Source organism: Malus sylvestris, chromosome 5 (assembly GCF_916048215.2).
Source record: "Malus sylvestris chromosome 5, drMalSylv7.2, whole genome shotgun sequence".
Taxonomy (NCBI): domain Eukaryota; kingdom Viridiplantae; phylum Streptophyta; class Magnoliopsida; order Rosales; family Rosaceae; genus Malus; species Malus sylvestris.
In genome coordinates this window covers 26480820-26504494 of record NC_062264.1, presented here as the reverse complement: position 1 = coordinate 26504494, position 23675 = coordinate 26480820, and the positions used below count along the sequence as shown (strand labels likewise).

Genomic DNA, 23675 nt, shown 5'->3' with positions numbered 1-23675 from the left:
TGTTATTGTTACTCCAAAAATCTTATTCTATACTTCTCACAAGTGTATTTTTCTTTTCAAATATAAAAAGTTTGGAGTGTAAAATGAGATTTTTGGAGTGCCAATAACAATTCCCTATATATATACACACAAGCATGAAATTACCCAGTAGACGTGTGTGTGTGTATGGTCTGTTTACTGTCTACTGGGTATATATATATATATATATACACACATGTGCGTGTGTGCGCGTGCGTGTGTGTGTATGGTCTGTTTACCGTCTACTGGGTAATTTCATGCTTGTGTGTGTATGGTCTGTTTACTGTCTACCAGGTAATTTCATGCCTTTGGAACTTTGTGCATATCATCTTGTGGCAACGACAGTTGCTATATATATATAGACGTGTGTGTGTGTGTGTATATGGTCTGATTTAGTCATATATACACATATATATATATATATGTAAACGTGTGTGTGTATATGTGTGTGTGTATATGGTCTCATATATACATATATATATATATATTATACGTGTGTGTATATATATGGTCTGATTTAGTCTCTACAACTGCTCAATCTTGTCCTACTACACTTTCATGGCTTCTTCTTCTTCTTCTTTTTGTTCTGCTGCTACCATCTCCCCTCAAGAAAAACATGATGTGTTTCTGAGTTTCAGAGGCGACGACACCCGCAATAACTTTACTAGCCATCTTTATGCCGCTTTGCGCGGGAAAAAAAATCGAAACTTACATAGATTACCAGCTCGAGAGAGGAGAAAAAATTGCACCTGCCCTTGTTGAGGCAATTGAAAAATCAAAGCTTTCGGTAATCATTTTCTCAAAAAACTATGCTTCTTCCACTTGGCGTCTCGATGAACTTGCGCATATCTTGCGATGCAAGGAAAGTAAGGGGCAGGTTGTTATACCCATTTTTTACGACATCGATCCATCAGATGTGCGAAAGCAGCAGGGGACTTATGCAGATGCATTTGCTCAACTCGAACAACGTTTCAAGGACAGTCTGGACAAGGTGCACAAGTGGAGGGATGCTTTGAGAGAAGCAGCCAAAATATCTGGGTTTGATAATTCAAACAAAGCCGGGTAAGCAACTAACTCTAAAGCTTGTATTAAAATTTAGGTAAAATTAGTATTCGATGCCTTGCTACTAATGTTTATAGATAGAAGTCTTATTAGTTTTCAAATTTTGATCGAAATCCTTATTAATAATGTATTAATGAATTTAAATGTCAATTACATAATTTTTTTAAAATAAAAATTAGTAGTTTATTTAGGATTTTAATACTCACACCTTCATTAAATACCTAATTAATTTTCAATTTAAAATATTTCCACAATAAAAAAAATAAGATTAAAATAATCTTGTACTCATTAATGTTTCTTTTTTTTTTAATCATACCCATTCATATAATTTTTCGATTAAAAAATGTCTCCATTCATATAATTTTTTCAATATTTTTAATCTTAAATCTATTTTTTGTTACTAATCTAAAACTACATTAATGAAACCCTATTTGTCAATCAAAAGAGGGTGAAAATATATCTTTATCTTCTATCACAATAAAAATGTTAAGGACAATAACGTAATTTCACAAAACAAATATTTTGTTAATTTTTTTAGAGAACTGTTAAACCCACCCCGTTGTCTTATTTCACCACCCACGTTATATTTACACCCACTATAAAAAGTTAAAAAATTAAAATGTTATTTTCCCACCCACTATTATTCCTAAAATAGCCCTATATATAATTAGAGATAAATTTCTTTAAAAAAAAAGAAAATAAACAAACCTTCTAAAAATAGGAAAAAAAAAAAGAAAAAAAACCATGTTTCCTTTCCAAATTCCAATTTGAGTGTCCTTTTCGAGATGCATACCAATTTGAGTGTCCTTTCCAAATTTTCCCTAACCTAATTAAAACAATTCCAACGAATTCTAGGAATTCTCATAGGAAAACATGAAACAAATTGTACCCTAACCTAATGCAAATTTAAATAAAAAGTCACAAAGCTATGCTTCAATTATTCATGTCGACAAATCAAGATGGTCCACATAAAATTATCTTTTACATGTTCGACGGAAACATAGTCATCTACTTGTTCCATAGAAATGTCATTTTCTAAATTCATTCTTTTTGCTTTCTCTGAATGAAAGGGGATGAAAATGATGAGTTAGGGTTTATGGGAGACAAATTTTCTAAACTTTTCTTTTCTTTTCTTTTTTTATAAAAAAAAAAATTAATGCAAAAAGGAGTAAGTAAGGTCCCTATTAGTCATTTTACAAATGAATAAATTTGTAATTAAAAATTCATAAAAAGGTGGGTGGGGAAATAAGACACCGGGGTGGGAATATCACCACTCTTTTTTTAAACCTCACCTACATTTAAGTTTATCATTTTTAATTTAACAAATAAAAAATTAAAAAATTAAAAAACAACCTCCCTCCCTCCCTCCTCACTCCACATTCGCTCTCACTCTCTTCCTCTCTCCTTCAATTTTAATAACTAAAGTAAAAAAATTCATACACTTTGTGTGTGGGCATATTCTAGTGTTCATTGACAGATGTATTACTAGTTTTTAAATTTTGATCGAAATCCCTATTATTAATGCATTAGTGAATTTAAATGTCAATTACATACTTTTTAAAATAAAAATTAGTAATTTATTTAGGGTTTTAATAGTCACACCTTTATTAAATGCCTAATTAATTTTCAATCCAAAACATTTCCACAATAAAAAAAAGTAAGATTAAAATAATCTTGTACACATTAATTTTTTATAAAAATATTTTTCATTTTTTAATCTTAAATGTACCCATTCATATAATTTTTTCAATTTTAATCTTAAATGTACCATTCTTAAATATACCAAAATAAAATGTACCATTTGTTAATATAAAATGTACCTTTTTTTATATAAAAAAAAAAGTACGTTCAATTTTTTTTTTCTAATTCATTTTTAAATTTATATAGGTGTATTCTTTTTCGTTGATTTGAGAATATATTCATGTCAAGCTTAATGTACCCATGTTTGGATACAACAATTTTTGGTTAATTTTGATGAGTGTAAGTTGTAACCATGTTTATATATATGTAAAATATATTGGAGAGTATAATGTAAAATATCATTAATATAAACAACTACAAATTTCAAATTTTAATTTAAAAAATATAATAACCTACATAGGAATGTATAATTGCATTAATGTTACGGACTTTGATAAAAAAACTAAATATCAACCAGATTTCAATTAAAGAACAATAACAATTAAGGATCGCATCCAAAGTCTTCCTAAAATTTACATGTGATCATTTGATTCATGATAATATCAGTTCAAGTATAAGTACTAATTAACTATCGGTTATCCTCGGAATGATATATGCCAGGCAGGAGTCTGATTTAGTTCAGAAAGTTGTCAAAGATATTTTGACCAAATTGAATCGCGAAGCATCAAGTGATTTAAAGGGCTTAGTCGGAATTGAAAGCCGCATTGAGGAAATTGAATCATTATTATGCATTGATTCACTCGACGTTTGCAGTGTAGGTATTTGGGGCATGGGTGGTATTGGCAAGACCGCCCTTGCTGATGCCATATTTCATCGACTCTCATCTAAATTCGAAGTTGCTTGTTTTGTTGCAAATGTCAGGATGAAATCAGAGGAAAAAGATGGACTAATTCACTTGCGAAATAAACTTCTTCGTAAGATATTAGACGATAAGAATCTAGATATCGAGACTCCATCTATTGGATCAACTTTTCTACGAGAAAGGCTCAGCCGCACAAAGGTCCTCATTGTTCTTGATGATGTGAACGACTCAATCCAAATAGAAGTTCTAGCTGGATATCATGCTCGATATGGTCCCGGAAGTAGAATCATTATAACAACTAGAGATAGGAGCCTGCTTAAGAAAATTGTTGAAGATGATAAGATATACAGGGTTAACGCGTTAAAACGCGAGGAAGCTCTTCACCTCTTTCATTTGAATACTTTCAAAAGTAACACTCCTAGAACAGATTATACAGAGTTGGCAGAAAAGGTGGTAGATTATGCCGGAGGCAATCCATTGGCTCTTAAAATTTTGGGTTCCTCATTCGTTTGCTGTGAGAGCAAAGAAGCTTGTCTGGATGAATTGATCACATTTAAAAAATTCCTAAGCAAAAACATTCAGAAAGTGTTGAAACTAAGTTACGATGGATTAGAAGAAAACGAGGAGATATTTCTTGATATAGCATGTTTTGGTAAATTGGAAAATATGTATATTTTAGAAAGGATGTCTGAGGCTAGTGGTTCCCGTGCAATGGGAATTAGAGTTCTCAGCAATAAGTCTCTCATATCGATTTCAGACAGCATGCTCATAGAGATGCATGTTCTGCAACAAGAGATGGGGAGGGAAATTGTCTGCGAACAATGCATTGAAGAGCCCGGGAAAAGGAGTAGGTTGTTCACTGCAGAAGATGTCTATCATGTACTGAAAAATAATACGGTAAGAGCCATAATCATTTGCTTTCTTTTTGGATGGAATTCATTCACTTTCTTACGAAAAATAATGAACTTTCTGTGAATAGATACCAAGGTAAAACGCATTTGTTATAAACAAGTCAGATGCCTAGCTAGTTACAAATGTGACATTTGATTAAATTTGTTGTTCTGTGTGTATTGTATTCATATTTATACGTTTGCTCTTGATTGTCAGGGAACTGCAGCAGTTCAAGCCATATATTTTAACATGTCTGAGATTGGACCAATAAATCGTGCACACTTCGAAAAGATGTATAACCTAAGATTGCTCATTGTTGATAATTCTAGCTTTGACAATGACTGGGAAAATTTAAGCGTTTCTCTTCCCAATTCTCTTAGTTATCTTTGTTGGGTGAAATATCCATTGAAATCTTTGCCATCAAAATTTTCTCCAGAAAATCTCGTCGAGTTTCGAATGTCCTACAGCAACTTGGAGTTTTGGAGTGAAGGCAAGGTATATACACGTCAACATATAAAAAAAAAAAAAATATATATATATATATATATATGTGCTTATTTTAGTTATTGTAGAAACTGTGATGTGGAAAGTTACAGGGTTAGTTGTTAATGCTTGCCATTTCTCCTTAATTTGTTACAGAAGCTTGGAAACTTAAAAGTGATGGATCTTAGTTACTCCATACATCTGACTGAAGTTCCAGATCTCTCTCAAAGTCTGAAAATTGAGCATATAAATCTTATGGGATGTACAAGTTTGGTTGAAATTCCTTCGTATTTTCAGTATCTGGACAAGCTTACTGATCTTAACCTGGGACACTGTTCGAATCTCAAATATCTTCCGGAGATGCCAGGAAATATCGAATTCTTAGATTTAAGGAGAACCGCGATAGAGGAATTGCCTTCGTCAGTTTGGTCTAACGAAAAAATTTCTTCATTGCATATTCAATGGTGTGAAAACCTTAAGAATCTTCCAAGGGGCAGCTGTGAGTTGAAGTTACAGGATTTGAGTTTATGGGGCTGCTCATCTCTTGGCAAGTTTTGGGAGCTTCCTCGGAATATGACAGAGTTAGAGTTGACAGAGACAGCAATAGAAGAACTGCCCTCATCAATTGAGCATCTCTCTTGTCTCAAGAGAATTGATCTGGAAAGTTGCAGAAGGCTCATTCATCTCCCAACGAGCATTTGTAAGTTGAATTCTCTTGAGAGACTTAACCTCACCAGTTGCTCAAAATTTGAATACTTCCCAGAAATATTGGAGCCAATGGAGCACCTAAACTTTCTCTGTTTATCAAAAACCATGATTAAAGAGCTACCCTTGTCGATTAAAAATCTAATTGGGCTTCAGACATTACAGCTCTACCAATGCAGAAACCTTAAGTCTGTCCCGACTAGCATCTATAACTTAAACTCACTTCAAACTCTCACGTTTGGTGGTTGTTTGAAGCTTAAAATGTTGCCTCCCTTCTTGGTAGGTTTGCGCTCTTTGGAAGAACTGAACCTCAGTTACTGCAGTATATTAGAAATCCCTGATCGCCTTGTTTGCTTAACCTCGTTACGAGATTTGGACCTAAGTGGAACCATGATCCGAAGCATACCTGCAAGCATCAAACAAGCTTCTCAGCTGTCTGTCCTACGGTTAAGCAACTGCAAGAGGCTGCAATCTTTACCAGAGCTCCCAGGGGTATTAATTCGTGAAGGGCAAGGCAGACCGCCTCAGAATGCAGCACCGACATTAAGGTCTGCGCTCACACAATTGTACCACGATGAATATGAATTTTCGCAATGCCATCACGAGCAACTTGGTTTCTGTAAATGTCGAGGAGTTTGTGATGCGTTTGTTGCAAGTGGAAGCAAGATTGTTGGCTCTTATACAAGGCACAAGTGGAACAAGTTCCTCATGCATTCAAAAGGGAAAGCAAGAAGCTGCTTTATTCACCTGTTTACAAGGTAGAAGTACTTTTTCATCTGGACTCATTTGTTTGTTGAGAAAAGCATGGTGAGGAATACTAAAGCACAAACTTGATCTTACAAAAAGCTGCTTCTTTTAAGCTTTGATTCTCTGTTTAGTCTATGAAATCTTTGTAATTCTGTTTCTGTTTTATATCTGTTGTTTTCAAATTTGTAACAATGGTTTGTCTTGGTTCTCTACGTAGTTTTGTAGTTATAGTTAAGGTTGAATGTTGAGATTTGAACTCGAGAGTGCGAAATTGGAAAATGAAACTCTTCGAAGTACATGTTTATTTATAAGGAATGGATTTGCAAGCAATTGATATTATTCTCAATTTTTTTCTCACACCGATCATTGCTTTTGCGTTCCAAATAGACATGCAGTACCAATTCTTATGCTACTTGTAACCCATTAGTTGCTAACCACCTCCCCTTAACCGTAAATGTGCGGATAGTCATGTCAAGTCATCCATCCGTTACAAACATGCTTAAGAGAGACCTTTTACATTGGAATCCATCAAAATGAACCCGTGTGAATCCCAAATGCAGAAAGTCCCGTTGTCTGTTAACACAGACAAATAACAAGGCACAGTACACGTTTAAAAGTGATCGATAAACTCGACCCCTCTGGCCCTCTCTCTCTTCACCTCTCACCCCAGAAGCCTAACCCTGTCCACAGATCCTCACCCTGCATCTCTGCAACCCTCAAATTCCAAGAGATTGAAATCCACCTTTACAATGAGAGACAGAAGCAACAACCCGAGGCCACTGCAGAAGAGGAGGTTCCTCAGCATCGAGCTATCCAGACCGTGCAGGCGTTGGAGAGAGCCTGGAAAACCAGAGTTTTTTAAACCATGTTTTCGATTCCAAGTTCTGGCCGTAGCTGAAGCTCAATATGATGGCCGTCCTCCGCGACCTCCTCCGCCACAACGAATGCTTCTTGGCTCTCAAGGTTTGCTTTTGAAGTCTTACTTGCAGTTCGTTTTTGTTTTCAGTTTGTTTTTCCATGAACTTAATTTGAATGTTGAATTGGGTAATCTTCAATTCTAGTCCCATTTATATAAGAATTCCAATAAGCCAGTCTGGCTCTGTGTACAACGCGTCGACATGATGTGTTGAGAGAACCTCAGTTCTCCCCAGATTCTTCAACTTTGATCCTATTTAATATATATCCACATGGGTGATTGTTAGGACGTAGAATCATCGTTTAGAGCTTAGAGTTCATGTGTGTAGTCCCGGGTTAGTTAATTGCTTCATTTTACGTTTTAAGACCAACATTTGATACTTGGAAACATAAAGCCGGAACTCTAAAGAACCATTCTTTAACCTAGATAATCAACAATGTCAATAAATTTGATAGGACTTACTGTTATATCATTGCTTCGTTGTTTGAGAGGAGTTACTGTTGTATTATTGCTTCGTTGTTTGATACAGGTCTTCGAAGACATTCGTAAGGAACATTGCTACAGGCCATAGGTTTCACTGTATTCCGATATGATTAAATTAATTGCTAGCAATGGATTGTTTGAACAAGTTGAACTTCTTTACTTGTAGTTGAAAAAGGAAACTAATTTACAGCCTGAAATTGAGGCATTTAATGCTCTAATGACTACATTGATAAGTTTTAACCTCCCTAAACTTGCGTCCGAGTGTCATTGCTTGATGAAAGAGGCAGGGTCTGAACTCGATAGTCATCCTTTAGAGTACTCATTAATGGTCTAGAGTCGATGGGAGAGACAGGTAGTTCGGGTATTGTAAGGCAGGATGCTCAAAAGATTTATGGGGACTCTCTGGGGTTTGTAAAGGGGAATAAAGAAGTGACAGTGAACCATCAGTGACTGTTGGATAGATCATATGATATCTTCGGTCAGGAAATATGTAAGAAACTCTAGTTGCGTTTCATGTGATTACCGTTGAGATCAAGTTAGTTCTTTGTAGGACTCTGTTTGGAGAAGCAAGCAATTACCTGCCTGTTTTCAGTCATTTTTCACTCTTGAGTTTCAGTAGTACAGAATAACATATACCTTGGAACATAAGCATTCCAAAACTCTTTTTTTTCTCCCTACTTTTCAGTTTTATGATCGGTATAATGGATTGCATTAGCACTTCTTAGTAAATAGTTTGCATACTGAAATGGTGCTATTGCATTAGTTGCCAATGTCGGGGTGTTCACGTATTAAAGTAAGTACTTTCCAGAGCAAGAACATAAGACTTATGCTGCACGGTTGGTTAGCTGGACGGATTTAATAACAGTAGAACAGCAAGTGCTAGACAAACTAAAAATAAGGGTGCAACAGCAGACGCTCGAACTGAAATTTAGATAACTGGAAGATAATTCAAGTGTATCGAAATTTGAAGACCATGGCTAATGCAAACCAAAGTGCCTGCTATTACTAATGTCTGTAAGTGTTTGCATTGTGTAAGTCACTCAAGCTTCAGTATATAAGAACGACTTGATTTTCTCTGAATTCCTCTGTTCTCTCTAATATTTCTCAACCCATCTCATATTTTCTTTCGTTTTACTTTTACTGCTTATTTTCCTTCTCTTTCTAATACTCTGCATTTTCAAATGTTAATTGGTAACCCAATCTCTGAAAACAACTAAAAGATAAAGCAAATATAACCATTAAAGTCGGATTATACCGAAGAATCGAGGGGCATAACTTTACTTTTAAATAATTACATGTTCCATCAAGTACTACACTTTCTACGCATCATATCCTTAAAAGACAAAACTGGGACCTCGTATTCCCAATTTTTCAATTTTCTCCTACAATTTTCCCTTCTTCTTTTTGACCGCAAACCTAAACTTTATATAGGACAGCAGAAAAACTAAAGTGACAAAGGGACACATGACCATGAGTTGATCTATGTTCTGTTTCAGAACTGTTTCCCTTCAAATGTCTGGCCAAACTGCCAGTTTGCTGGAGCAACATTGTAAGATGTTAGTGTTCTTCCACTACTTACAGTTACCTCGAACGAAAGAGGCTGCCCTTTAAGATTGACATTGCTCTGCCAGTTCTGTCCCCAGTTCCTGGCCATCGGTATCCACCCGGTCCTTGAACCCTTCACTTTCACAGCAAGAACCTCCCCATCTGAACCTACATTGGTGATTAGGACTTGGTAGAAGTGAGAACTCCCACCCACCATGAACCTTATCCCTCCAATTCTCTCACACTTCACCCTGCACACAAAAAGTCACAGAGCTTCTTGCTTAGTGCAAGATATCACAATCAAAATCCAAGGAAAAAAAAGCACTATATCAGCACTCCAAAAAAGACATCTTGCACTGATCAAAGTACAATTTTCACTTATAATTTATAAGTGCAGTTGGATCATGGATGCCCTTTTTGGAGTACGAATAGCAATTCCTTGAAAAATTCTAACTTTCTCCATTACCTCCTATATTGAACTGGCACAATATCGGCTTTTTTCTTTGCAATTTCACCAAATGCTGCCTCAGACATCTCAAAGTGTTCATTGGGGAAATTGCACCAGCCACCATAATCTTTTGAGAGCCCGAAATTCGGAGGGCAGAAATCTGTAGCAGTGAGAATAACAGAGGGGCTCCCTTGCAGGCACCACAAGATGTGGTCAACACATCTCAGTTCATAACAAGCGCCACAGGTTCTCCCTTTGTTGAACAAAATGCCACTCACCCCAGCACTGTGCTTCCCATAGCTGATCCTGTGAAGGTCACCATAACCACACGCACCTTCTGCAACAAATAAATAAAAAAGACTTTGAAAAACTCAAAATATGGAGAGAAACAAAAACTTACCTAAAACTGGGATGCCAGTGTGGCAATTTCACAAGTCAATCAAGCACTGCGGAAAGTTAGTTTACACGAAATTTATGTTATTGGCTAGGGATAATGTACTGGCATCCCGGTTGCAGGGACGTTCTTCTCAGAAACATGTAGTATCATTCAGTCAAAAACGTGTAAAGTTCGCAACTTTTTTGCACCAGATGCATAGTTCCGTTGCCGAGCGGCCACCTCGGCAAGTTTGAAAGTACTTAGATTAATTTACATTTCAATAACGCACAATAAAAACAGTTTTCAGGCATGCTCAAGCAATTTCACGAAACAGTTTCAGGTGTCTTATGCAGTCTAAAACTCGAAAAGTTTACAACCCCTTTGCTCCAGAAGCAAGAAGAGTACCAGTAATGATGCAAAAGACCTTGAAGAACTGCAAATATGAGTAAAACTTTCCTGTAACTCAATAATTAGGATGCCATTATAGCGGTATCTCAAGCCAATCAAGCAAGGTCATGTATTTGAACTTTCGGGACAACAGTGCTTGATTGACTTAGAATACCGTCACATCGACATCATACTTCTAGTAAACATGGAGCAAAATTAATCAGTAAAACATAGAAAAGATTGAAACTTTTTTGCAGCAGAAGCAAGGAAAGTACCAGTAATGATGGACCCATCACTTTCGTTGGAATATGTTGCAGTGGCAGTCTTCCATTCTTCTTCATTCTGAGCAGCAGCAATGCTGCCGCACAGTAAAACCCAGAAGAGAAATGCAGCATCTTGAAGTTGAAGGGCTCCTCCCATTTGAGAAAACGAGACCTAATTATCTACCAGATGCCAGTGGCTTGTACTTGAACTCAAATGGGTTGCTTTTACTTTTTTTCCCCTTTTGATGCAACTGGATCGAAGAAGGACGAAGAAAGAAGAAGAAAGCTTTCCTTTTTCTGGGGCGAAATGACCAGAATCTCCCTGCTGAGATAAAGGACAAGGAGCAGCCTACAATGGCGTCCACAGTTCACATTGGGGGCACATTCTGCGAGGGAGAAAGATGGAGGGGTATGATGGTCAATGAGTCAATAGGGTTTTGGACCCTATGCCATGGAAAAGATGGAAGGTTTAGTTTACTTTCTTGTGCTTTTTAAGCGGGGAATTGAGACTCGAAAGGAAGCTTTGGCGCCAGCATTTGGCTGCTCACTGTTGGTGGCAGACACAGATACGGAAAGCATTGAAACAAGTATTTATAAAAATGAAAAACACATTCCAAAGATTCTTTTAATTTGTTTTTCAAAATCAGATGAAGGGTTAGGATTTCTGAATTTATCCTTTATGGGATTTAATGATTCAAAAGAGAGAATTCATCCTATAACGGTCATTTGATTTGGTAATAGTAATAAAGATAACGAATCCAACAATTGACCCATTTTTTAAAATTATGTTTAATGGAGAACAATTTATATGAAATGTGTTTACATCGACGTTGTGTTCTAAAATAATATGTATAGAGATTTATGCTTGACACTATATTATTAGATATGTATATACAGACTTATACACGACATTGTATTAGAGGGGGGCGCAGGTTGAGTCGGGTTCATTTTTTGTGAATTCAGACTCGACTTGTTTATTTTGTAAACAAGTTTGAGCTGGTCCGGATTTATGTATTTTAATAGTGAAACCGGCTCATTTGGATTTGTTTAATACGATTGGATTCGTAAGGGTCAAACGTTTTCGTTGTCAATCATATGTCTTGTAACAAAACAACAATTAAAACAATCTATGTGTTTCCAATACAAGGGAATTACATTTAACAAAGCCAATACCAACAAATATTTTAAAAGAAGAAGTTTGATTCTTGTTTTACTTCTTAGGGTTAGATAGATATAGGAGTTATGGATCATTGGCTTCACAACTGTAGACCATTAATAAAATAGCAAGTGCTAAGACAACTCTTAAGTGGTCCGGGCCAAGTTACCTGCACATGTGAAACATGGACTCGATTTTGGACTCGTTTTTACACAAGTTGGCATAACATTGTGAGAGTTAGATTGATTTTTGTGCGAATATACTTTTTGCAAATCATGCAATTGTATATTATTTTAAACAAAAAAATATACATATATCATTATATTACTAACACAAACGATCACGGTAACAGTGCACTCATACCATAAAAATTGTTCTCCTTGACATGGCTTGAATTAGTCACTAACTTGCTATTTCACCAAGCCGCCATGTGAAACCCACAAGACGATTGCCCTCTTTATCATGTTGCAGGCCTCGTTCCGTAAGCCCGTTGCATTAAAGCCCACTTATATATTCTCTAGGCTCCAATGGAGCTCAAACATTGAAAATGTGATTCTACGGACACCCGGGAACTGCCCAGACACACAAGCATTGCTTATGACGAACAGAGAATTGTCTTTGAGTTGGTATCCAACGACCAACTCAGATACAATTCTTCGATCGCGAGACCCTCTTCCTCCCCATCTGGAGGAGAAATTTTGTATACATCGCTGCCGGATACGGCAGCTCCTCATTGTGAGTGAGACCCATGGATGTTGGCCTCACCCATTGAGAAGCTGCCACACGCGACAGTCCTAATAATCACTTCTTTGGACATAAACCTTTTAAAACCAAAGAAAAAACGTGCCGAAAATTGGGTGCACACAAAAAAGGAGCGACTGGGGAGCAAAACTTTTGGGTTTATAAAATGAATATCACTGTGAGGTTTTCTGTGTTTCCGTTTTTCTCAAGTTACAACCTTGATGTTGAAGTATGAGGCTCACACTATGATATCTTTCAACGGAACAATGCAGCTGACAGGGGTGTTGTTGCCTTTCTCCCGAATGACAATAGAATTGTCGCTGCTACCATTACTGGCAGTGCTGTTGCTGATGTTCTTATTAGTAGAGTGATACAGATTGAATGTTGCCTGATCTAGTGTTCCTTCTCTGTAAACAAACACACTGTCGTCTTCTTCCATTTTGCGCCACTTCCGGTTTCTGTCGCTAATTCGATGGAGATCATGGAGCGGCATGCCTCTGCAATGTACAAGACAAGTAGAATCAAAACCTCACTAAGTTTATACTTTTCAGACAAATATATTATCTTGCATTTTATGACAATGAAATCGGCAAAAATGCAGTAATATAAGGCTGATAAATACATCAATTATAGACTTCGTGAGGATTTATTAAGTCCATAATCTGCAGTTTATTTCAGATATTATAATTAAATTGTTGAATAAGCAACAGTTTTGTAAACATATAAATCACATTATTTCTTAACTTATTTGTTATTTTTTATTAAGTTACATATATTATATGGAAGGAACTCATAACGCAAGTAATTAAGAACGTTTAAACCTAGTCCCGAGTTCCTATGTTTAATTCTCCCTTCCACAATATCATTTGTATCCAAAAATGAGACACGTGCACATGACTACTTGATTACTATCGATATGATTATTAATCAAATAGGCCACAATTTTCACACCCCTGTTTATTCACAACATTTCAAATCGAACATTTTATCATTTTTATTGGCAACCAAAGTAAACCATTTTGTACCATCTCAACCGAGCATACATTGCATCACGTCCTTAGTAGGATTGAAACAAATGAAATTCACATACGTATCAAAGGAGGGATACAACACATGGTCATTCTAAAAAAAGCATTACTCTATAAGATCAAACAAGTAGCGAAACACAATCCGAGTAACCTAGTTCAGCTGCATGCCATTACCAATAATCGGGTCAATTGTTTGATTAATCAATCTTATCATACTATTATAACTTCAATAAAATCACGTATAAGTTTCTAGTTATTTAACTATATATTTTTATCAAGTGATGCTCGGGGTTGGCCCTGAGAACTTGGGGCCCTAAGAAGCCTTCGAAATGAGGTCCTAATATTCTCTCCAACCTTTTGTACATTGATATGTATATAAGAAATAAAAATAAATAAAAAAATTGGCCAGATACATGAAAAAGTTTATTTCTACATCAAATATCATTTAAAAGAAGAAAAATGTATAAATATTACTTAAATACTACACGCCTTACATTTTAAGACGCGAATGTACTAACTGAATTTACATAATCCTGTTTTTCAACCAATTCATTTTCAATTGCCAATGATTTTATTTTCTGATATTTAAAAAAAAAATTAGGGACCCTCCGAAGGTGAGAGCCTTAGGCGGGAACCTGCTTCGGCTACCCTTAGGGCCGACTTGGTGCTACTAAAACACAATCACAAATGAGTGTCTAGTTATATTCCAATTTCAATTATTAAACGTGTGTCTATTTGTAATTTTTGCTTTTCAGCAGCAGCTGCTTTTGAGAGAAGCATGGTTGTATATTTTTTTTTCAACAAATTTTTGGAGGACTTGGTCAAAAATTGCCCCCACATGTTTTTCGCCGCACAAAATTACAAAGAAGCCCAAATCCTATCTATCAACGTCACACATCCACAAACACTCACAAACAAACAAAAAACACTCATGCAGTGCACAAACCCAGCAAAAATAAAATCAGCGAAAAACAAGGAAAAAAAATAAAATACAATTAATTTAATTAAATAGTTAAAATAGAAAATTGGGAAGAGTAAACAAAAGAAACGGTACTTCACTCACCTTACATGGAAGAGATCGGAGATGTCGCTCATCCTGAGGTAAAAGTTAACGGCGTCAATAAAAGCCCGGTACGTATAGATATGAAGCCCGTCGATTCTCGGGTACGGCAGCCTCGGTCTCGGTAGCGGCGCCTCCGCGGGGGGAGCCCACTTGCTCCGCCAACCTCCGGCTGAGGAGAACACGTACTCCTTCGTCGCCGCGGCCGACGACGACGGCGGAAGCCCCACGAAGCCGAGGGTCGCCATGATCGGCTCCAGCTCGTCGTGGGTCATGATGGGCTTGAAGGTGCGGGTGTACCAGAGCGCCAGCTTCCGCGTGCAGCCGCGCATGTAGTCCTCCATTTTTGGAAAAATCTGGGGAGGAAGGGAGGAGAGCTTGAAACGTAGGGATTGGGGAATTTGGGAAATGGGAGGAGTTTTGGAGGGGTTCGTGGTGTGTGGGTGTGGTGGTGTGGTGTGGTGGGAGAGTATTTGAAAGAGGGGTAGTGACTTGCCACTCAAGTTGGAGGAAATTACGGAACAACGACTGAAGATACAAGAGTGTCTTGAGGGTGTATCTGGGATTTTGAAGCGGTGCGGTCTGTTTTTTTAATTTTTTTAATGTTTTTGGTGCTCAGAAAAAGGTGGCTAAAGATTGGATTTTTTGTTGTGAGATACGGGATGTGATTTGTGAATGAATACGACAATTGATGGGGTTTGTTTTTTTTGGTCAAAATAATTGATGGGGGTTGAAGTCTATGACTTTTTTTGTAACTTTTTGGAGATTTTGTGCCATAATGGATGGATGTCTATTTATGGTAAACGAATAGAAAGGTCCTTGATTTAGGAAATTGTTTGGTGGATATTGTAACACAGTTCTATTGTGTTATTAACGTATTTTGTTGAGTGTATTTACGTTTAATTAAATTGGCTAAATAAAAATTAGAACAGCCCACTTGTCTCTCTGCATCTTAATTAGAATGTTCCCACTTGTTGTTTAGATTAAATTTAGAAAGATAGACAGGGTGATTGTTATTTCATGAGATCTAAGACTTTTTTCTTAAGGTAATAAGAATTTATTAAAAAACATCAAGAACGTACATAAGACATCAAACGTAACCAAGAGATGACAAACGTAAAAAAAACACCACACAGATGCACAAGTACAAGCTCATCATGAATATAATACATTTCTCTAACTACCACAGAGATCCACATCTAACCAACAAGAAATATAGTAACATTACGAGCGGTAGAACCGACGTAACGGTATCACAAAGAAAAGATTGCATCACCTCCGATGATCTTGCAATCATGGGTAGATCCATTCAAGGACCCCGATGGTTTCGGGACCACCCGGAAGTCCAAATAAGCGTATGTGAGGACCTCCGAGCACCACTCAATGGTCTGGGTAGGTAGTGGAAGAGAGAAAACCACCATGGTTGCAAATGTTCAATAGAAGCTTTAACCCAAGAAGAAAAATCTAATTTCAGACGAAAAGAAGCATAGAGAATACCACACTGGCTCTATGTTTTTAGACATTGGTTCCAACAAAGAAGAAATATTTTCTCTCCATTTCTCACGTGACCAACTCTCTATTTTTTTTTTAATAATTGTTGTCCAATCAAATTGTGCCACATAACATTTTAATTAAGGGGCGTTTTGATATAGGTGCCTTGTTTTTGAATTTTTTAGACTAAACATACACTCCTTTAACAAATTTGATCAAACATTTTCCTAAAATTTTGGTTATTAATTTCAATTTTTTACATAAGTTCAATTTTGTTTAGAATTTTAGTTTTTCATGACTTCTCCTGGACATTTCGTTTTCTTTTTTTTTTCTTTACCTATTATCCCTATATCTATGCATTTATTATCCATCTCTATGCATTTTTTTACTTGTTTGTTATAATTTTTTTTAATATAGTAGAATATTTATAAAAAAAAAATTGTCAGATTTCATTATTTGAAAAGACCCAACACATAATAAAGATTTGTTTGATTATATAGCTACGTATAGTTACCTATAATATGGACACATTTAGTTTTATAGTGGATTTGATTTTTTGTATTTCTCGGTACATTTGGAATGTAAATGTACCAAAAGGGTTATCTGATAGAGACATTTGGTTTTGTGGTACGTTTGAGATTTTTTGTACATTTAGTTTTTTGGTACATTTAGAATCTAAACGTACCATAAGGGTTACCTGACAATAGACATATTTGGTTTTATGGTACATTTAGTTTCTCAGTACATTTGAAATCTAAACGTACCAAATGAGTTACATATCAATGGGTACATTTGGTTTTATGGTACATTTAAATTTTTGGTAAATTTGGTTTCTCGGTACATTTGAAATTTAAACGTACCAAAAGTCGATATTTTTGTTCTCAAATGTACCATAAGTTTTAAGTATAATTTTTATATATCTATACGTGAAATTTAATAAGTTAATGTTGTTCTCAAATGTACCATAAGTTTTAAGTATAATTTTTATATATCTATACATGCAATTTAATAAGTTAATGTAGTTTTCTTAGGAAAAAAATATGTATTGGACTTTTTATTGAGACGTTTTTAATAGAAAGAGAACTTTTTTTAATACTGATAATGAGGAAATGAGGAATTAGTTATTTTTTTATTATTAAAAATGTCATTTAATGTGTAGAAGGGGATTGGCGAAATTAAATTCGTATATTATAGGCAATTAGTTGCTAAGCTACCTTATGCCTCTATATGCATTTAAATTAATGATGTTGATGCACAAAATCAGTGAGGACTTTGGTACAACAGAAAGTGTCAAGTTTGTGACCTTCGCTAGATTGATCCGGTCACTTGTGTGGATAAGTATGTAAATGGATAGAGACAGGAAAGCAAACACAAAATGTACGTGGTTCACCCAGATTGGCTACGTCCACGGAGTAGAGAAGTTCTCATTAATTGTGAAAGGTTTACACAAGTACATAGGTTCAAGTTCTCCTTTAGTGAGTACTAGTGAATTATTTAGTACAAATGACATTAGGAAATATTTTGGGAGAATGATATCCTTTTATAGAAGAGAGTTTCTAGCTTTGTTTTGACATTGACACGTGTCGTGTTGTGATTGGCTTCTGATGTTGACACTTGTCGCGCTATGATTGGCTTCTGATGTCGACACGTGTCGCGCTGTATTGGCCTCCTGTCTGGAGGGAAACTCTTCTGGGTCCTTGACGGTATAACGTTGACCAGTGCTCGGTAGTTTCAAGATTGATCAAGTATGGTACAAACAAATGACATGGAAATTAAATAAATAGAAAGTTATTGAGGTGGCAATTGTTCAAAGCACCTTAATCAAATCTTTAAACAAATCTTTAAAAGGGATGAATATTTAATCTAAAAACTATAGAAACATTGCAGGGCATTCTAATTTTCTCTTTAATTAATAAATGGATGATGTATTGCTCAAGTACAGGGCCCTGGCCTAGGGCAACCAAGGTGACCGCACGGGGCCTCAAAAAGTTGAGGGCACAAAAAAAAAATTCTATTATTATAATGATAAGTCCACCAAGAATTTGGTCCATTGTTTATTAAATTGAGGTATTTTTGTCATTTGGTTCTTATCTAGCATAATTTTTCAATGATTGACCAAAATGATTGATGGTGGACAAACTCAATGACCACTTCTATTTATTTTAAATTTCAGAAATCAAAGTGATGAGTTATGCAAATCTCATAGACCATTTTGGTTGAAAAACCTTCATTTTAACAACGATGTTATGTTTCAATATCATGTCAGGGTTAGTTTTCTTTTCTTAGCCAAGAAAAAATGAGTAACATTTTGCATCCATTTGGTTTTTTCTGAATTTTTAATGTTCATTCATAGTATATAACTTTACATATAAAAATTAGAGATACAAAAATATGACAATTCTTATGAGGGCCCCATATTAGTAAAAGAGCAGTAGATTAGAAAAATATCCCAAAAATTATAAGTTTTATACAAAAATAGTTGTCATACTTTATTGATTTTTGCTTGTGAAATATCTGTATACCCTTATCTAATTCACAAACTAAGTTGAAGATCTTAGGTTTGACTCTCTTAAATGACGAGTTAGATATCAAATTATGGCTATCCCATCTTGTTGCTTAGCAAAATCCCTCACATTCTGATATCATTTTATCAAAGAAAAATTAAATCAGCATGCATAAATATGAACACCATAACAATTGATTTTTTTCTTACATGAAATACTAGGTCTCTTTTTTTGGTGTTGCCCCGGCCCTCAAAATTTCAGGACCGGCCCTGCTAAGGAATGCTTTTTATACCATATTTTTTACAACGTTATTTTTTAAAATTTACCATAAATTATTTTCATCTCAACCATCAAGTTCACTAAAATACTAAAACAAAAATTATAATATTTTTGTATGTTATTTCTTAAATAATAAACCTAGCTAACTAAAAATTTTAAGTGTAAATAGACACTTATTTATATGTTATACAATAAATTTACTTAAATTCGCTTAGGCCCCTTCCTAGGCTCCGTCTAGGTGCATAGGCGCTAGACTCTAGCTCTACCCAATTAACGGCTAGCACGCCTTGATTAGGATCACCCAATGTTAGAATCCTAGACCTACCAATGCTTGCATTTGTCAACAAAAAAAATACTGCAACGAGTCACCTCCAACAAATGCTAACACCACAATTGAGAACTCCCCACCAACTTGCATATAGATGTGCTTTAATTTATTCCGTCCTCAAGTTTGTTCATCCAAAAATTTATCATGTCGTCTTCACCAGGAATGTAAGATTTACGTGTTTTGATTTGCATGAACTGATAAAGTTTACAAACTAGGGGTTTGAAAATTAAAGAGAACCAATAACTGAAGCTGTTTCGATCTGAAACGGAACGCCGGCGTTGGTATGGAGGAGTGTCACCTTCGAAGAGAAAGAAGAGAGAACAAGAAAATATGTGTTTCAATTTGACCGAGAAGAAAAGGTCTCCAGGGTAGAGATAGTGAGGCGAGAGAACTTTCAATTTAGTAAACATCAAAGGAAAAATATGTAAAGCGACATATTAAAGTGACTTTTATACCCCTATTATGTCCCATGGAGAAAATAAAGATGAAGATGTCAAGTCATGACTATAGTTTGTTATAAGTGGTTATTATTTGGTTAGTTTGTTATTGGGAATGTACATAGCCAAAGGCTATAAATTGTGTGTGTAAAATTAATTTGGTAATTAATGAAAATATTCATTTTACTTCCTCTGTAAGAAAACTACTCTGAGAAACCTTCATCTTCTATATGGTATTAACCGCCTCATGCCTCGCGGCTTCTTCAATTTTGGTCATCTTCTTGCTTCTCAATCTCGGATTTTTTTTTTGGTCAGTTTGCTGTGATTGTGCTCGTCGATCTCTGAAAGTATCTCTCTTATCTCAATTTCCATGGCGTCTCCGACCGATTCGTCTTCTCCAAATGAGTCGGTGCCTCTGTCGACTCCAAATTCCTCAAACCCTAATTCTTCAAATTCCTACACCTCTCTTACGATATTGGAAGCATGGTGCCTATCAAATTGAAGCGTACAAATTACTTGTCATGGTGTTCCTTCTTCGCTCCAATCTTCAGGCGTTACAAGCTCCTTGGAATCATCGATGGAATAGAACCATGCATGTTGCCATTTTTGCCTAATCGATCTCTGAATCCTGCCCTTGAGATCTAGTATGAGAAGTAGGGCTGGTTCTGGTTGGGATCCTGAACCGAAACCCAAAGCCCGAATCCCAAAACAATAATTTTCGGGACGAGATTCCAAAACTCTAAACCAAACCGAAACGCGTAAAATTTTCCCTAACTCTACACTAATCACTCTCTTTCTAGTCCTCATTTCTTGCTAACCATAAAATTTTCATCTCATCAATTACATGGCTTTCTCATTGACAACTTATGAAGCAAAATTGACCATGATAGCTAGCTGCCGCTAGTGGGGAGCCCCATCTACTTGTGTGGATGGGCAATTGGGCACTGGAAAGAGACAAAGAAGGTTGGGGATTTAGGGTTTTGGGGGTTTGGGAGGGAGTAGAGGTTGCAGGAATTGTATTCGAAGGTTGAGAGAGTCTGAGGTCTGTAAGGAAGTGAGGTAAGAGAGAGTTAAGTTTTAAATGAATGAAATCTCAACCAAATGTAGTGGCTATTATTAATACAACTATATATAAAGGGGAATTGTTATTGGCACTCTACAAATCTCATTTTGCACTCCAAACTTTCTATAATTAGAAAGAAAAATACACTTGTGAGAAGTGTAGAATGAGACTTTTGGAGTGCTAATAACAATTCCCATATAAAATTATATTAGAATATTTATAGGTTCAGTTTGGGATTATTGAATAAAAACATATGTGATCCCAAAACCCATACCAAACTTTTCGCGATCGGCTACCGAATAGTTTGAGATTTTCGGTTCGTTTTCAGGACTTTTTCTGTTCGGTTCAGTTTGAGAATTTTGGTCTTTTTTTCCACCCTTAATGAGAATGATCAAAACCTTCTAATCTGGTTAAATTCCACATTGTTGGAGGAAGTAATCCTTTTCACAGTAGGTGTTTCATTTTCTCGAGATCTCTAGCTCAAGCTTACGCTGCAATTTGACGCTCATATTCATCAATTGCGCTCTGAGCTTCAATCGATTCAGAAGGGCACTCAATCCATGGCTAATTACTTGCAGCAAATCAAAGAAATTTCTGATTCTCTCACTATTGCTGAAGCTTTTGTAATTGATTGCAATCTCATTGTTGCAACTCTTGTTGGATTACCAGATGAGTTTGAGTCATTCATTGACTTGACCATGCTCCGTCTATCTTCTACTTCTATGGATGAGCTCCATGGTCTACTTCTCACAAAGGAACTTTCTATGTCTCGTTGCAAGAAAGCTACCCCTCATCGCCACTAAGTCTTTTCGCGCATTCTCAACTAACTCTCAGCCATCTTTGCTTCCAACACCACTGCCACAACAAGTATTCGTAGCCCAACATTAGCCGTTTCAGAATTCTTATTGGTTCAATTCCAATCGAGGACGAAACAATCGTGATAATCGATTTCATCACAATTGTGGCAACAGAGGCAATTATCAAGGCAATCGCACAAATCAGTCAAATCGTAGACAATTTCAAGGTCATCGTTCTTCATCTTCCTCTGGACAACATGTTCCTTGTCAAATTTGTGGCTCCACAAGTCGTGAAGCAATTGATTGCTTTGATCGAATGAATCCTGACATCTCTGGTCGCATTCCACCTGCCAAGCTATGTGTGCTCACTATGGTTCGAAACTCTCTCCCTCGTGGCTCATTGATTCTGGTGCAACATCTCACATCACCAATGATATATGTAATATCAACTCTCTCATGCCATATACTGGAGAAGATAAAGTTTACATTGGCGATGGTAAAGGTCTATCTATAACACAATATTGGTCTATCCTCACTGCACACTCCCAATGCTTCTTTTAAACTGAATAATGTACTTCATGTCTCTTATATGAAACATAACATGTTATCTGCATATCAGTTTGCTAAAGATAATTTATGTGCTTTAACACTTGATTCTGATGGATCCACTATCAATGATCATTCTACGAGGAAGATGCTTTCGCAAGGACAAGTTAAGGATGGTTTATTTCCTCTACAAAGCTCTTCTTCACTTGCTGCAACTCCATTCTCAGCTTTCATCAGTGTCAAAGCTCTTCTCAGACTCTGGCACAATTGATTGGGTCATCCTTCCTCTTCCATTTTTTGAAGAGTGATCTCTGGTAATAAACTTGTTGTGCAAGGCAAAACTTTAGTTGATTTATGTTGTTCTGATTGTGCAATTGCTAAGAATCATAAGTTACCTTTTGGTGCTGCAACTTCATCAGCATCTCATAGTCTATAACTGTTACATTGTGATGTCTAAGATCTTGCACCCATCACTTATGTAAGTGGTTTTAGATATTAATAGTTGATGATTTTACAAAGTATGGTTCGTTCTTTCCTTTGAAAACCAAATCAAAAGTGTACTCTACATTTGTAACTTTTAAGCTCTATGTTGAATCTTCTGTTGGAATTAAAATCAAAGCATTGCATTTAGATTTAGGGGGTGAATTTACAAATCCTTCTTTTGCATCTTATCTTCAATCTCATGGTATTATGCATCAATTAAGTTGTCCACATATACCTGAACATAATGGTTGTGTGGAAAGAAAGCATCGACATCTTGTGGAAACAACTAGGACTCTTTTAGTTGTTTCTCATGTTCCTCATCAAAATTGGGTAGATGCTCTATCTAATGCACTTTACTTAATTAATTGATGGCCTATCTTTGGTAAAAGTCAATCTCCATGGGATTGTTGTTTCACAGTTATCTAGATTACTCTAGGTTTAAAGAATTTGGATGTTGTTGCTATCCATGGTTGAAGCCATATGTGCAGTCTAAACTAGATAGGAAGAGTAAAAAGTGTGTTTTCCTTGGTTATAGCTTGCAACATAAGGGTTATAGGTGTTTGGATCCTCAAACACACAAAGTGTATATTTCCAAGCATGTGCTTTTTTTATTAGAAAACCTTTCTTTTTCAAACTATGCATCTCTCCAATTCAAGCTCAGAACACTTTACTATTATATCCTTCACCTATTGATCTTCAGTTTACTCTCTCTACTCCTATCTCAGTACCATCTTCCACTTCAACCAATTATATACCTTGACCTACACTTATTACTACTACTTCACCCCTGTCTTCTCATCAACCTCAATCTATGCAGTCTCAACCCACTGCAACAAATATTCATCCTATGTCCACTAGATCCAAAAATGAAATTCACAAACCCAAGGCATACACTGCTACAAAAACATCATTTGCCCCCTATCTACTGAGTTTGT

At 36.0% G+C, this 23675-nt stretch overlaps 2 protein-coding genes and 2 pseudogenes across 2 annotated transcripts; 2 read left to right on the top strand and 2 right to left on the bottom strand.

The window, feature by feature from the left end:
- Positions 1 to 576: 576 nt before the first annotated feature.
- LOC126622698 (disease resistance protein RPV1-like) lies at positions 577 to 6424 on the top strand (annotated as a pseudogene).
- A 608-nt stretch (positions 6425 to 7032) lies between these two features.
- Positions 7033 to 8258, top strand: LOC126622697 (protein THYLAKOID ASSEMBLY 8-like, chloroplastic; annotated as a pseudogene).
- A 764-nt stretch (positions 8259 to 9022) lies between these two features.
- Positions 9023 to 11387, bottom strand: LOC126621349 (expansin-A20-like). The gene is made up of 3 exons (XM_050289789.1): positions 10840 to 11387; positions 9820 to 10138; positions 9023 to 9604 (listed from the first exon to the last, which is right to left on the bottom strand). Exons 1-3 carry the CDS (start codon positions 10982 to 10984, stop codon positions 9301 to 9303), a joined length of 768 nt encoding a protein of 255 aa, XP_050145746.1. The 5' UTR covers positions 10985 to 11387; the 3' UTR covers positions 9023 to 9300.
- A 1475-nt stretch (positions 11388 to 12862) lies between these two features.
- On the bottom strand, positions 12863 to 15278 carry LOC126621348 (uncharacterized). The gene is made up of 2 exons (XM_050289787.1): positions 14816 to 15278; positions 12863 to 13221 (listed from the first exon to the last, which is right to left on the bottom strand). The coding sequence occupies exons 1-2, from the start codon at positions 15154 to 15156 to the stop codon at positions 12963 to 12965; spliced, it is 600 nt and encodes a 199-aa protein (XP_050145744.1). The 5' UTR covers positions 15157 to 15278; the 3' UTR covers positions 12863 to 12962.
- Positions 15279 to 23675: the final 8397 nt, after the last annotated feature.